Raw genomic sequence first — 16,332 nt, forward strand, 5'->3', positions numbered from 1 at the left:
CACCGCCCAGGCCGTGATCACTTCTCGCTGCTGCCATCAGGAAGGAGGGACAGGAGCCTCAGGACTCCCACCACCAGGTTCAGGAACAGTTATTACCCCTCAAACATCAGGAAGGAGGTACAGGAGCCTCAGGACCCACACCACCAGGTTCAGGAACAGTTATTACCACCTCAACCATCAGGAAGGAGGTACAGGAGCCTCAGGTCCCAAACCACCAGGTTTAGGAACAGGTATTACCCCCTCAATCATCAGGAAGTAGGTACAGGAGCCTCAGGTCCCAAACCACCAGGTTTAGGAACAGTTATTACCCCTCAACCATCAGGAAGGAGGTACAGGAGCCTCAGGACTCACACCACCAGGTTCAGGAACAGTTATTACCCTTCAACCATCAGGAAGGAGGTACAGGAGCCTCAGGACCCACACCACGAGGGTTCAGAAGCAGTTATTACCCCTCAACCATCAGGATGGAGATACAGGAGCCTCAGGACCCACACCACCAGGTTCAGGAACAGTTATTACCCCTCAACCATCAGGAAGGAGGTACAGGAGCCTCAGGTCCCAAACCACCTGGTTTAGGAACAGTTATTACCCCTCAACCATCAGGAAGGAGGTACAGGAGCCTCAGGACTCCCACCACCAGGTTCAGGAACAGTTATTACCCCTCAACCAGCAGGAAGGAGGTACAGGAGGTGCAGGACCCACACCACCAGGTTCAGGAACAGTTATCACCCCTTTAACCATCAGGAAGGAGGTACAGGAGCCTCAGGACCCACACTACCAGGTTCAGGAACAGTTATTACCCCTCAACCATTGGGAGGGAGGTACAGGAGCCTCAGGACCCACACCACCAGGTTCAGGGACAGTTATTACCCCTCAACCTTCAGGAAGGAGGTACAGGAGCCTCAGGTTCCACACCATGAGGGTTCAGAAGCAGTTATTACCCCTCAACCATCAGGCGCTGGAATTAAAGGAGATAACTTCAGTCAATTTTTCGTGCCCCATCATTGAAATGTTCCCACAACTAATGATCTGTCTTTAAGAACTCTCTATCTCATGTCTCGTTAGTTATTGCTATTTATTTATATTTGCACTTGCACAGTTTTTTGTCTTCTGCACTCTGCTTGATCTTTCATTGATCCTGTCTACAGTTACTATTCTATAGATTTGACGAGTATCCCCTCAGGAAAATGAACGTGGTGACAGTCGTATACTTCGATAATTAAAGTTTATTTTTAACTTTTGAGTCGACGATCTGCCAGCAACAATGGATGTCTGTCCCCGTGCGTCTCACATGGGAACAGCCCGTCGATCGGAGAGTCCTCTGTCACGCAGCTGCTCGACATGAACCGCGACTCGGGGCCTGGCGTCTTCCTCCGCGCCCTCTCTTCGTGAACCCGGAGCCCATTAAGGGGATGAGCCACCCCACTCGGGCTTGAAGGTGGTAGGCAGGCCCTGAGCCACCACATCTCTAGGCCCGGTGATGTCCCTGCCACCCTACGCCTCCAGAACCTGTATAGAACTTCGACAGTGGAGTTTTGACGTCCAAGCCCTGATGAAACTCCACTGCGAACTTTAAAACCACTTGAGGGGGTTTCCTCTCCAGAGCATTGGAAGTGGCTTACGACAATTTGTTCTAAAAGATCGTCCTTCTGATTCTTGGGACGTTTCGTTTGCCCACTGTACTGCGCAGTACGGGCAGCCAGAGAGGCAACAGAAGTTTGATTTAAGTGGAGTTGGAAAGTTTATAAACTTTTTTTCTGTACAGACATATCAAACCACCCATCCTCTGAGGCCTTGCAATGTATTTTTTTCTTCTTTTCCGGGTTTAATTGCTTTGTAAATTTTAAAATCAATTGTGATTGGGTCACTTGACGGGGTGTTTCGGGCGGGTCGATTGCTTCGCCTCTCCGAATATGGCTGCACCGCGCCCTCTTTACATTTTCCAGCGACGCAGGCGATCCCTGCAAACTGCTGTCAATCATCCCGAGTAACGCCCCTCCGGACACGCCGGCCAATCAGAGGCCCGGCGCCGGCGGCGCCCCTTCAGATACTGAACAGCTAATGGATGGCCGGAACTGCCACTCATAATCCTGACCACTAACAGGGCCCGCAGCCCCGGCTTCGGCCCCGCCTTCTCCTTTGTCAGGTGGGGGGGAAACATCGGCGGGGCTGTCAATCAAAACGCGGCCCCCTAAATTGTCGACCAATCGCTCTGCCCGGACGCCCCAGATCCCACCTGTCTTGGCGCGACGTCACCGCCGGGGGGCTCATGGCGGCGCGCCATTGGGCGCGGCGGGCGTCCATCAGGCGCGGACGGGGCGGAAACCGGCAGCCGATTGGCCGGCGGCGGCGCGCTCCACTTTGACCCTCTTAAAGTGAATAAAACATCATGAGCGGTAGGTCGCTTTTTTTTTCAAAAATATAAATGGTTGCGAGATAAAGGAGCGTCCGGCCGGCGGGCGAGCGGGCGGCCGGCCGGGGAGGAGGCGGGGGGCCGGGTTGGGCCCGGGGCTGCTGCCTGCCTGCCCGCCCACCCGCCGCTCGGCTGGCCGGCCTGCCGAGGGGGAGGGGACGGCTGGGCCGGTCCGGGACAGGCCGCTGGCTCCGGCCCCAGCAGGCAGATGCAAGAAAGGGGAGGGGTTGCATTGCAAACTCTTGCATTCGTTACCTCGCATTGCAAACTCTTTGCATTTCTATTCTTGGTTGCATTGCACATAGAAAACCGAAGCAGGGATGACATTTTCAGTCTTTATATTTTTTTTCCGGGGGAGAGGGTGCCTCCTAGTGCCAACGGGGGCTTTGCATTGGTGCCGGGCGCCCATCGGTGGCCGGGAGGCGGTGCCAGAACCCCGCTGTCCCGCTGCGGGAAGGGGCGGGGTTGCCAGACGCTTTGCACTGGGGGGGGGGTGCTGAACCAAAGACCCCCACCCTAAAAAAAATCCTCCCTTCGGAAGGGTTTAGAGGATCCTGAGCCAAGGGTTTGGGGAGGTCGGAGGGTCACAGAAATGCTGGAGGAGCTCAGCAGGTCGGGGGGGGGGGGAAGCACCTGTATGGAGAGGCACACAGACAGAATAAGAAGTTGGGAAGGGGAGGATGATTAAGGTGGTGGACCCTCTGTGTCTGAAAAGAGGATGCTGTCCAAGTTGCATGCCATCTTGGACAATGTCTCCCATCCACTACATAATGGACTGGTTGGGCACAGGAGTACATTCAGCCAGAGACTCATTCCACCGAGATGCAACACAGAGCGTCATAGGAAGTCATTCCTGCCTGTGGCCATCAAACTTTACAACTCCTCCCTTGGAGGGTCAGACACCCTGAGCCGATAGGCTGGTCCTGGACTTATTTCCAGGCATAATTTACATATTACTATTTATTTATGGTGCAACTGTAAGGAAAATCAATTTCCCCCGGGATCAATAAAGTATGACTAAAGGCCAGCCCCAGAAGTTGAGGGGGAAGGACGACAAGGTGACAGGTGTGTAAGGGTGGGGATGCTCTGGTTAACCCTGGCGACATCCTGTGGGCTGCATGCAATACTTACCTCAGCCGAATTACTCTCTCTCTCTGCAATCTCCAGCATCCCCTCTAAGCAAATCAACCTGAGCAAGGTTCAAAGTCCGTTTTATTGTCAAGAGCACGTCCGTGTCACCGCACGCGGCCTGGAGATTCCTTCTTCCTGCGGGCATCCCAGGCAGATCCGCAGGCTGGGGACGGGAAGCGGGGTTAGTGAAAGGGCAGCCGGTAGACAATGAACGGTCCAAGTGCGAAATATAGATAAATAGCAATAAATAACCAGAACATGAGATGAAGAGTCCTGAAAGTGAGACCCTTGGTTGTGGGGAACATTTCAATGACGGGGCACCTGGGTGTAGTTAGCCCCTTTTAATCAAGAGCCCAATAATCTACAGATTCTCAATATTTATTGTTTATTCATTTATTTTTATTATTATTATTTGTTTCTTGGCGTGGCCAAGTGGTTAAGGCATCAGTCTATTTCGAGCCTCAGCCCCGAGGCAGCATGTTGTGTCCTTGAGCAAGGCACTTAACCACACATTGCTCTGCGACGACACCGGTGCCAAGCTGTATGGGTCCTAATGCCCTTCCCTTGGACAACATCGGTGTCGTGGAGAGGGGAGACTTGCAGCATGGGCAACTGCCGGTCTTCCGTACAACCTTGCCCAGGCGCAAATCCATGTTCTCACGAGACTAACAGATGCCTGATAATTTCTGCCTTTTTGTGTTTGCACGGTTTGTTGTCTTCTGTACACTGGTTGAACGCTCAAGTTGATGCGGTCTTTGATTCTGTTACGGTTAATATTCTATAGATATGTTATGTCTGCATGAAAATGAATCTCAGGGTTGTATACGGTGACGTATATGTACTTTGATAATAAACTTAAGTTTTAAGTGTCTGTCTGTATCTTGTTTTACGGCGGTTGGCATCCAGCTTAATGGTGCATTACGGCCACAAAGTTTTAAGTGGAAAAGCAAAAGAGCTGAAGAAGAAGGCAACACACATCAAAGTTGCTGGTGAACACAGCAGGCCAGGCAGCATCTGTAGGAAGAGGTACAGTCGGCGTTTCGGGCCGAGACCCTTCATCAGGACTAACTGAAAGAAGAGTTAGTAAGAGATTTGAAAGTATCTGATAGGAGATCTGATAGAAGGTATCTGATAGGGGAGGAGAGTGGGCTGTGGGAGAAAGGGATGAAAGTGGGGAGGGGAAAGGCAGGTCAGGAGTAGTCATAGTCATACTTTATTGATCCCTGGGGAAATTGGTTTTCGTTACAGTTGCACCATAAATAATAAATAGTAATAGAACCATAAATAGTTAAATAGTAATATGTAAATTATGCCAGGAAATAAGTCCAGGACCAGCCTATTGGCTCAGGGTGTCTGACCCTCCAAGGGAGGAGTTGTAAAGTTTGATGGCCACAGGCAGGAATGACTTCCTATGACGCTCTGTGTTGCATCTCGGTGGAATGAGTCTCTGGCTGAATGTACTCCTGTGCCCACCCAGTACATTATGTAGTGGATGGGAGACATTGTCCAAGATGGCATGCAACTTGGACAGCATCCTCTTTTCAGACACCACCGTCAGAGAGTCCAGTTCCATCCCCACAACATCACTGGCCTTACGAATGAGTTTGTTGATTCTGTTGGTGTCTGCTCCCCTCAGCCTGCTGCCCCAGCACACAACAGCAAACATGATAGCACTGGCCACCACAGACTCGTAGAACATCCTCAGCATCGTCCGGCAGATGTTAAAGGACCTCAGTCTCCTCAGGAAATAGAGACGGCTCTGACCCTTCTTGTAGACAGCCTCAGTGTTCTTAGACCAGTCCAGTTTATTGTCAATTCGTATCCCCAGGTATTTGTAATCCTCCACCATGTCCACACTGACCCCCCAGAGTGGGGAAATGAAGCGGGGGGGTGAAAGAGTTTGGGAGGTGGAGGGGTCAGAGTCCTGACACAGGGCTTGTGAGGGAGAGGGATGGAATCTCCCGATCCGGGGTTGCGGGTAAGCAGCTGACTCTTTGCATGGGGTCTTGGCCGTACAGAGTTACTGCAGTAACATAGGCGCTGCAGCCCCTCCTCTCTGCAGCTTCCCTCGTTTTTGAAGGTTTGGTGATCACCTGGAAGCTTTGGCGACACAGGACGACGGGGTGTTTGAGAAGGCAGGTGGAATGCTCCCCCTTATTGGTCGAGGCACTGAGTTCAAAAGTCAGGAAGTTATAAAACTCTGGTTAGGCCGCACCTGGAGTGTTGCAAACAGTTCTTGTCGCCCCGCTATAGGAAGGAAGTTGGGGCTTTGGAGAGGGGGCAGAAGAGGTTTACCAGGATGCTGCCTGGTTTAGAGGGCATGTGCTATCACGAGAGGCTGGATAAACTTGGGTTGTTTTCTGTGGAGTGCCGGAGGCCAAGAGGAGATCTGATGGAGGTTTATAAGATTATGAGAGGCAAAGACAGACTGGATAGAGAGTATCTGTTTCCCAGGGTTGAAATGTCTGATACCAGAGAGCAGGCATTGAAGGTGAGAAGGGGTAGGTTCAAGGGGTAAGTTTTTTACTCAGAGAGTGGTGGATGCCTGTTCTGGTGGTAGAGACAAATATATTAGAGGCTTTTAAAAGACATTCGGGTACTCACCAACTGCATCTCAGTGTGGTATGGCAATTGTCCCGTATTGGACTGCAAAGCACTCCAGCGGGTGGTGAAAACTGCCCAGCGGATTATCGGCACCCAATTGCCCACCATTGAGAACATCTACCATAAACGCTGCCTGGGCAGGGCGAAAAGCATTATCAGGGATGCATCTCACCCTAACCATGGACCTTTTACTCTCCCCCCATCCGGTTGGCGCTACAGGAGCCTCCGCTCCCACACCAGCAGGCACAGGAAGAGCTTCTTCCCTGAGGCTGTGACCCTGCTGAACCTCTCATCACAGCGCTATGCAGTATTGCACCCATATTGTACTGTCTCAGTACTTTTATATTTGTGTGCTGTAGCACTTACTTTTTATTCACAGTTATTTTGTAAATAACACTATTCTTTGCATTTCTGGTCAGATGCTAACTGCATTTCATTGGCTTTGTATCTGTACTCAGCACAATGACAATAAAGTTGAATCTAATCTAATCAAATAGGCACATGGATATGAGGAAGATGGAGGGATATGGACATGGCGTAGTGAGGAGGGATTAGTGTTTGGTTCTGATTTGCTCTTTAGCTGGGTCAGCACAACAATGTGGGCCGAATGGCCTGTCCCTGTGCTGTTAAGGCGGGGGGGGGGGGGGAATATTTTAAAGGCGACTTGCACAGAGAGTGGTGGGCGCCTGGAATGGCCGGCTGGGAGGTAACGGTCGAAGCAGTGGTATTTAAGTGACTTCGACAGACGCGAGAGGTCAGAAGTCACCGTTGCATGCACGGCTGCATGTGTGCACGGGCGCAATTGAAACTGGTGCCTGCCGTGGTATCGCCGGCACTTCTGTGAATGCCCGGTGGAAAGTGTGCCGACTGGCTACATCACAGCCTGGTGTGGGAACGCCAACGGTTTGAGCGGAAGATCCCGCAAGAGATAGTGGATTGCACCCGGTACAACACGTGTAAAACCCTCTCAACCATTGAGCACATCTACATGAAACATTGCTGTAGGAAAGCAGCGTCCATCATCAGAGTGTCAGGACATTGTCTCTTCTCACTCCTGCCATTGGGTAGGAGGCCTCAGGACCCACACCACCAGGTTCAGGAACAGTTATTACCCCTCAAGCATCAGGAAGGAGTTTCAGGAGCCTCAGGACCCACACCACCAGGTTCAGGAACAGTTATTACCCCTCAACCATCAGGAAGGAGGTACAGGAGCCTCAGGACCCACACCACCAGGTTCAGGAACAGTCATTACCCCTCAACCATCAGGAAGGAGGTACAGGAGTCTCAGGACACACACCACAGGTTCAGGAACAGTTATTACCCGTCAACCACCAGGAAGAAGGTACAGGAGCCTCAGGACCCACACCACCAGGTTCAGGAACAGTTATTACCCGTCAACCACCAGGAAGTAGGTACAGGAGCCTCAGGACCCACACCACCAGGTTCAGGAACAGTTATTACCCCTCAAGCATCAGGAAGGAGTTTCAGGAGCCTCAGGACCCACACCACCAGGTTCAGGAACAGTTATTACCCCCTCAAGCATCAGGAAGGAGGTACAGGAGCCTCAGGACCCACACCACCAGGTTCAGGAACAGTTATTACCCCTCAACCATCAGGAAGGAGGTACAGGAGCCTCAGGTCCCACACTACCAGGTTCAGGAACAGTTATTACCCCTCAACCATCAGGAAGGAGGTACAGGAGTCTCAGGACCCACACCACCAGGTTCAGGAACAGTTATTACCCCTCAACCACCAGGAAGAAGGTACAGGAGCCTCAACCATCAGGAAGGAGGTACAGGAGACTCAGGACCCACACCACCAGGTTCAGGAACAGTCATTACCCCTCAACCATCTGGAAGGAGGTACAGGAGTCTCAGGACCCACACCACCAGGTTCAGGAACAGTTATTACCCGTCAACCACCAGGAAGAAGGTACAGGAGCCTCAGGACCCACACCACCAGGTTCAGGAACAATTATTACCCCCTCAACCATCAGGAAGGAGGTACAGGAGCCTCAGGACCCACACCACCAGGTTCAGGAACAGTTATTACCCCTCAACCATCAGGAAGGAGGTACAGGAGCCTCAGGTCCCACACTACCAGGTTCAGGAACAGTTATTACCCCTCAACCATCAGGAAGGAGGTACGGGAGCCTCAGGACCCACACCACCAGGTTCAGGAACAGTTATTACCCTTCAACCATCAGGAAGGAGGTACAGGAGCCTCAGGTCCCACACTACCAGGTTCAGGAACAGTTATTACCCCTCAACCATCAGGAAGGAGGTACAGGAGACTCAGGACCCACACCACCAGGTTCAGGAACAGTCATTACCCCTCAACCATCTGGAAGGAGGTACAGGAGTCTCAGGACCCACACCACCAGGTTCAGGAACAGTTATTACCCGTCAACCACCAGGAAGAAGGTACAGGAGCCTCAGGACCCACACCACCAGGTTCAGGAACAATTATTACCCCCTCAACCATCAGGAAGGAGGTACAGGAGCCTCAGGACCCACACCACCAGGTTCAGGAACAGTTATTACCCCTCAACCATCAGGAAGGAGGTACAGGAGCCTCAGGTCCCACACTACCAGGTTCAGGAACAGTTATTACCCCTCAACCATCAGGAAGGAGGTACGGGAGCCTCAGGACCCACACCACCAGGTTCAGGAACAGTTATTACCCTTCAACCATCAGGAAGGAGGTACAGGAGCCTCAGGTCCCACACTACCAGGTTCAGGAACAGTTATTACCCCTCAACCATCAGGAAGGAGGTACAGGAGACTCAGGACCCACACCACCAGGTTCAGGAACAGTCATTACCCCTCAACCATCTGGAAGGAGGTACAGGAGTCTCAGGACCCACACCACCAGGTTCAGGAACAGTTATTACCCGTCAACCACCAGGAAGAAGGTACAGGAGCCTCAGGACCCACACCACCAGGTTCAGGAACAATTATTACCCCCTCAACCATCAGGAAGGAGGTACAGGAGCCTGATGACCCACAACACCAGGTTCAGGAACAGTTATTACTCCTCAAACATCAGGATGGAGGTACAGGAGCCTCAGGACCCACATCACCAGGTTCAGGAACAGTAATTACCCCTCAACCATCAGGAAGGAGGTACAGGAGCCTCAGGTCCCACACTACCAGGTTCAGGAACAGTTATTACCCCTCAACTATCAGGAAGGAGGTACAGAAGCCTCAGAACCCACACCACCAGGTTCAGGAACAGTTATTACCCCTCAACCATGAGAAAGGAGTTACAGGAGCCTCAGGTCCCACACCAACAGGTTCAGTAACGGTGATTACACCTCAACCATCAGGAAGGAGGTACAGGAGTCTCAGGACCCACACCACCAGGTTCAGGAACAATTATTACCCCTCAACCATCAGGAAGGAGGTACAGGAGCCTCAGGACCCACACCACCAGGTTCAGGAACAGTTATTACCCGTCAACCACCAGGAAGAAGGTACAGGAGCCTCAGGACCCACACCACCAGGTTCAGGAACAATTATTACCCCCTCAACCATCAGGAAGGAGGTACAGGAGCCTCAGGACCCACACCACCAGGTTCAGGAACAGTTATTACCCCTCAACCATCAGGAAGGAGGTACAGGAGCCTCAGGTCCCACAAAACCAGGTTCAGGAACAGTTATTACCCCTCAACCATCAGGAAGGAGGTACTGGAGCCTCAGGACCCACACCACCAGGTTCGGGAACAGTTATTACCCTTCAACCATCAGGAAGGAGGTACAGGAGCCTCAGGTCCCACACTACCAGGTTCAGGAACAGTTATTACCCCTCAACCATCAGGAAGGAGGTACAGGAGACTCAGGACCCACACCACCAGGTTCAGGAACAGTCATTACCCCTCAACCATCTGGAAGGAGGTACAGGAGCCTCAGGACCCACACCACCAGGTTCAGGAACAGTTATTACCCGTCAACCACCAGGAAGAAGGTACAGGAGCCTCAGGACCCACACCACCAGGTTCAGGAACAATTATTACCCCCTCAACCATCAGGAAGGAGGTACAGGAGCCTCAGGACCCACACCACCAGGTTCAGGAACAGTTATTACCCCTCAACCATCAGGAAGGAGGTACAGGAGCCTCAGGACCCACACCACCAGGTTCAGGAACAGTTATTACCCTTCAACCATCAGGAAGGAGGTACAGGAGCCTCAGGTCCCACACTACCAGGTTCAGGAACAGTTATTACCCCTCAACCATCAGGAAGGAGGTACAGGAGCCTCAGAACCCACACCACCAGGTTCAGGAACAGTTATTACCCCTCAACCATCAGGAAGGAGGTACAGGAGCCTCAGGACCCACACCACCAGGTTCAGGAACAGTTATTACCCCTCAACCATCAGGAAGGAGGTACAGGAGCCTCAGGTCCCACACTACCAGGTTCAGGAACAGTTATTACCCCTCAACCATCAGGAAGGAGGTACGGGAGCCTCAGGACCCACACCACCAGGTTCAGGAACAGTTATTACCCTTCAACCATCAGGAAGGAGGTACAGGAGCCTCAGGTCCCACACTACCAGGTTCAGGAACAGTTATTACCCCTCAACCATCAGGAAGGAGGTACAGGAGACTCAGGACCCACACCACCAGGTTCAGGAACAGTCATTACCCCTCAACCATCTGGAAGGAGGTACAGGAGTCTCAGGACCCACACCACCAGGTTCAGGAACAGTTATTACCCGTCAACCACCAGGAAGAAGGTACAGGAGCCTCAGGACCCACACCACCAGGTTCAGGAACAATTATTACCCCCTCAACCATCAGGAAGGAGGTACAGGAGCCTCAGGACCCACACCACCAGGTTCAGGAACAGTTATTACCCCTCAACCATCAGGAAGGAGGTACAGGAGCCTCAGGTCCCACACTACCAGGTTCAGGAACAGTTATTACCCCTCAACCATCAGGAAGGAGGTACGGGAGCCTCAGGACCCACACCACCAGGTTCAGGAACAGTTATTACCCTTCAACCATCAGGAAGGAGGTACAGGAGCCTCAGGTCCCACACTACCAGGTTCAGGAACAGTTATTACCCCTCAACCATCAGGAAGGAGGTACAGGAGACTCAGGACCCACACCACCAGGTTCAGGAACAGTCATTACCCCTCAACCATCTGGAAGGAGGTACAGGAGTCTCAGGACCCACACCACCAGGTTCAGGAACAGTTATTACCCGTCAACCACCAGGAAGAAGGTACAGGAGCCTCAGGACCCACACCACCAGGTTCAGGAACAATTATTACCCCCTCAACCATCAGGAAGGAGGTACAGGAGCCTCAGGACCCACACCACCAGGTTCAGGAACAGTTATTACCCCTCAACCATCAGGAAGGAGGTACAGGAGCCTCAGGACCCACACCACCAGGTTCAGGAACAGTTATTACCCTTCAACCATCAGGAAGGAGGTACAGGAGCCTCAGGTCCCACACTACCAGGTTCAGGAACAGTTATTACCCCTCAACCATCAGGAAGGAGGTACAGGAGCCTCAGAACCCACACCACCAGGTTCAGGAACAGTTATTACCCCTCAACCATCAGGAAGGAGGTACAGGAGTCTCAGGACCCACACCACCAGGTTCAGGAACAATTATTACCCCTCAACCATCAGGAAGGAGGTGCAGGAGCCTCAGGACCCACACCACCAGGTTCAGGAACAGTTATTACACCTCAACCATCAGGAAGGAGGTACAGGAGTCTCAGGACCCACACCACCAGGTTCAGGAACAATTATTACCCCTCAACCATCAGGAAGGAGGTACAGGAGCCTCAGGACCCACACCACCAGGTTCAGGAACAGTTATTACCCGTCAACCACCAGGAAGAAGGTACAGGAGCCTCAGGACCCACACCACCAGGTTCAGGAACAATTATTACCCCCTCAACCATCAGGAAGGAGGTACAGGAGCCTCAGGACCCACACCACCAGGTTCAGGAACAGTTATTACCCCTCAACCATCAGGAAGGAGGTACAGGAGCCTCAGGTCCCACACTACCAGGTTCAGGAACAGTTATTACCCCTCAACCATCAGGAAGGAGGTACGGGAGCCTCAGGACCCACACCACCAGGTTCGGGAACAGTTATTACCCTTCAACCATCAGGAAGGAGGTACAGGAGCCTCAGGTCCCACACTACCAGGTTCAGGAACAGTTATTACCCCTCAACCATCAGGAAGGAGGTACAGGAGACTCAGGACCCACACCACCAGGTTCAGGAACAGTCATTACCCCTCAACCATCTGGAAGGAGGTACAGGAGTCTCAGGACCCACACCACCAGGTTCAGGAACAGTTATTACCCGTCAACCACCAGGAAGAAGGTACAGGAGCCTCAGGACCCACACCACCAGGTTCAGGAACAATTATTACCCCCTCAACCATCAGGAAGGAGGTACAGGAGCCTCAGGACCCACACCACCAGGTTCAGGAACAGTTATTACCCCTCAACCATCAGGAAGGAGGTACAGGAGCCTCAGGACCCACACCACCAGGTTCAGGAACAGTTATTACCCTTCAACCATCAGGAAGGAGGTACAGGAGCCTCAGGTCCCACACTACCAGGTTCAGGAACAGTTATTACCCCTCAACCATCAGGAAGGAGGTACAGGAGCCTCAGAACCCACACCACCAGGTTCAGGAACAGTTATTACCCCTCAACCATCAGGAAGGAGGTACAGGAGCCTCAGAACCCACACCACCAGGTTCGGGAACAGTTATTACCCCTCAACTATCAGGAAGGAGGTACAGGAGCCTCAGGACCCACACCACCAGGTTCAGGAACAGTTATTACCCCCTCAACCATCAGGAAGGAGGTACAGGAGCCTCAGGTCCCACACCACCAGGTTCAGGAACAGTCATTACACCTCAACCATCAGGAAGAAGGTACAGGAGCCTCAGGACCCACACCACCAGGTTCAGGAACAGTTATTACCCCCTCAACCATCAGGAAGGAGGTACAGGAGCCTCAGGACCCACACCACCAGGTTCAGGAACAGTTATTACCCCTCAACCATCAGGAAGGAGGTACAGGAGCCTCAGGACCCACACCACCAGGTTCAGGAACAGTCATTACCCCTCAACCATCAGGAAGCAGGTACAGGAGTCTCAGGACACACACCACAGGTTCAGGAACAGTTATTACCCGTCAACCACCAGGAAGAAGGTACAGGAGCCTCAGGACCCACACCACCAGGTTCAGGAACAGTTATTACCCGTCAACCACCAGGAAGAAGGTACAGGAGCCTCAGGACCCACACCACCAGGTTCAGGAACAGTTATTACCCCTCAAGCATCAGGAAGGAGTTTCAGGAGCCTCAGGACCCACACCACCAGGTTCAGGAACAGTTATTACCCCCTCAAGCATCAGGAAGGAGGTACAGGAGCCTCAGGACCCACACCACCAGGTTCAGGAACAGTTATTACCCCTCAACCATCAGGAAGGAGGTACAGGAGCCTCAGGTCCCACACTACCAGGTTCAGGAACAGTTATTACCCCTCAACCATCAGGAAGGAGGTACAGGAGTCTCAGGACCCACACCACCAGGTTCAGGAACAGTTATTACCCCTCAACCACCAGGAAGAAGGTACAGGAGCCTCAACCATCAGGAAGGAGGTACAGGAGACTCAGGACCCACACCACCAGGTTCAGGAACAGTCATTACCCCTCAACCATCTGGAAGGAGGTACAGGAGTCTCAGGACCCACACCACCAGGTTCAGGAACAGTTATTACCCGTCAACCACCAGGAAGAAGGTACAGGAGCCTCAGGACCCACACCACCAGGTTCAGGAACAATTATTACCCCCTCAACCATCAGGAAGGAGGTACAGGAGCCTCAGGACCCACACCACCAGGTTCAGGAACAGTTATTACCCCTCAACCATCAGGAAGGAGGTACAGGAGCCTCAGGTCCCACACTACCAGGTTCAGGAACAGTTATTACCCCTCAACCATCAGGAAGGAGGTACGGGAGCCTCAGGACCCACACCACCAGGTTCAGGAACAGTTATTACCCTTCAACCATCAGGAAGGAGGTACAGGAGCCTCAGGTCCCACACTACCAGGTTCAGGAACAGTTATTACCCCTCAACCATCAGGAAGGAGGTACAGGAGACTCAGGACCCACACCACCAGGTTCAGGAACAGTCATTACCCCTCAACCATCTGGAAGGAGGTACAGGAGTCTCAGGACCCACACCACCAGGTTCAGGAACAGTTATTACCCGTCAACCACCAGGAAGAAGGTACAGGAGCCTCAGGACCCACACCACCAGGTTCAGGAACAATTATTACCCCCTCAACCATCAGGAAGGAGGTACAGGAGCCTCAGGACCCACACCACCAGGTTCAGGAACAGTTATTACCCCTCAACCATCAGGAAGGAGGTACAGGAGCCTCAGGTCCCACACTACCAGGTTCAGGAACAGTTATTACCCCTCAACCATCAGGAAGGAGGTACGGGAGCCTCAGGACCCACACCACCAGGTTCAGGAACAGTTATTACCCTTCAACCATCAGGAAGGAGGTACAGGAGCCTCAGGTCCCACACTACCAGGTTCAGGAACAGTTATTACCCCTCAACCATCAGGAAGGAGGTACAGGAGACTCAGGACCCACACCACCAGGTTCAGGAACAGTCATTACCCCTCAACCATCTGGAAGGAGGTACAGGAGTCTCAGGACCCACACCACCAGGTTCAGGAACAGTTATTACCCGTCAACCACCAGGAAGAAGGTACAGGAGCCTCAGGACCCACACCACCAGGTTCAGGAACAATTATTACCCCCTCAACCATCAGGAAGGAGGTACAGGAGCCTCAGGACCCACACCACCAGGTTCAGGAACAGTTATTACCCCTCAACCATCAGGAAGGAGGTACAGGATCCTCAGGACCCACACCACCAGGTTCAGGAACAGTTATTACCCTTCAACCATCAGGAAGGAGGTACAGGAGCCTCAGGTCCCACACTACCAGGTTCAGGAACAGTTATTACCCCTCAACCATCAGGAAGGAGGTACAGGAGCCTCAGAACCCACACCACCAGGTTCAGGAACAGTTATTACCCCTCAACCATCAGGAAGGAGGTACAGGAGTCTCAGGACCCACACCACCAGGTTCAGGAACAATTATTACCCCTCAACCATCAGGAAGGAGGTACAGGAGCCTCAGGACCCACACCACCAGGTTCAGGAACAGTTATTACCCGTCAACCACCAGGAAGAAGGTACAGGAGCCTCAGGACCCACACCACCAGGTTCAGGAACAATTATTACCCCCTCAACCATCAGGAAGGAGGTACAGGAGCCTCAGGACCCACACCACCAGGTTCAGGAACAGTTATTACCCCTCAACCATCAGGAAGGAGGTACAGGAGCCTCAGGTCCCACACTACCAGGTTCAGGAACAGTTATTACCCCTCAACCATCAGGAAGGAGGTACGGGAGCCTCAGGACCCACACCACCAGGTTCCGGAACAGTTATTACCCTTCAACCATCAGGAAGGAGGTACAGGAGCCTCAGGTCCCACACTACCAGGTTCAGGAACAGTTATTACCCCTCAACCATCAGGAAGGAGGTACAGGAGACTCAGGACCCACACCACCAGGTTCAGGAACAGTCATTACCCCTCAACCATCTGGAAGGAGGTACAGGAGTCTCAGGACCCACACCACCAGGTTCAGGAACAGTTATTACCCGTCAACCACCAGGAAGAAGGTACAGGAGCCTCAGGACCCACACCACCAGGTTCAGGAACAATTATTACCCCCTCAACCATCAGGAAGGAGGTACAGGAGCCTCAGGACCCACACCACCAGGTTCAGGAACAGTTATTACCCCTCAACCATCAGGAAGGAGGTACAGGAGCCTCAGGACCCACACCACCAGGTTCAGGAACAGTTATTACCCTTCAACCATCAGGAAGGAGGTACAGGAGCCTCAGGTCCCACACTACCAGGTTCAGGAACAGTTATTACCCCTCAACCATCAGGAAGGAGGTACAGATGCCTCAGAACCCACACCACCAGGTTCAGGAACAGTTATTACCCCTCAACCATTAGGAAGGAGGTACAGGAGCCTCAGAACCCACACCACCAGGTTTGGGAACAGTTATTACCCCTCAACTATCAGGAAGGAGGTACAGGAGCCTCAGGA

The 16,332-nt window shown here is 52.6% G+C and overlaps 1 protein-coding gene across 1 annotated transcript in view; it reads left to right on the plus strand.

Moving 5' to 3' along the window:
- The first annotated feature begins 1,171 nt into the window (after positions 1–1,171).
- sp2 (sp2 transcription factor) overlaps positions 1,172–16,332 on the plus strand; it is a 106,513-nt gene continuing 91,352 nt past the window's right edge. The window contains exon 1 of the mRNA XM_063036928.1: positions 1,172–2,396. Coding sequence (XP_062892998.1) covers positions 2,390–2,396 — 7 coding nt within the window. The 5' untranslated portion in view covers positions 1,172–2,389. The remainder of the gene's footprint in view (positions 2,397–16,332) is intronic.

This window comes from Mobula hypostoma, chromosome X1, assembly GCF_963921235.1.
Source record: "Mobula hypostoma chromosome X1, sMobHyp1.1, whole genome shotgun sequence".
NCBI classification, from domain to species: domain Eukaryota; kingdom Metazoa; phylum Chordata; class Chondrichthyes; order Myliobatiformes; family Myliobatidae; genus Mobula; species Mobula hypostoma.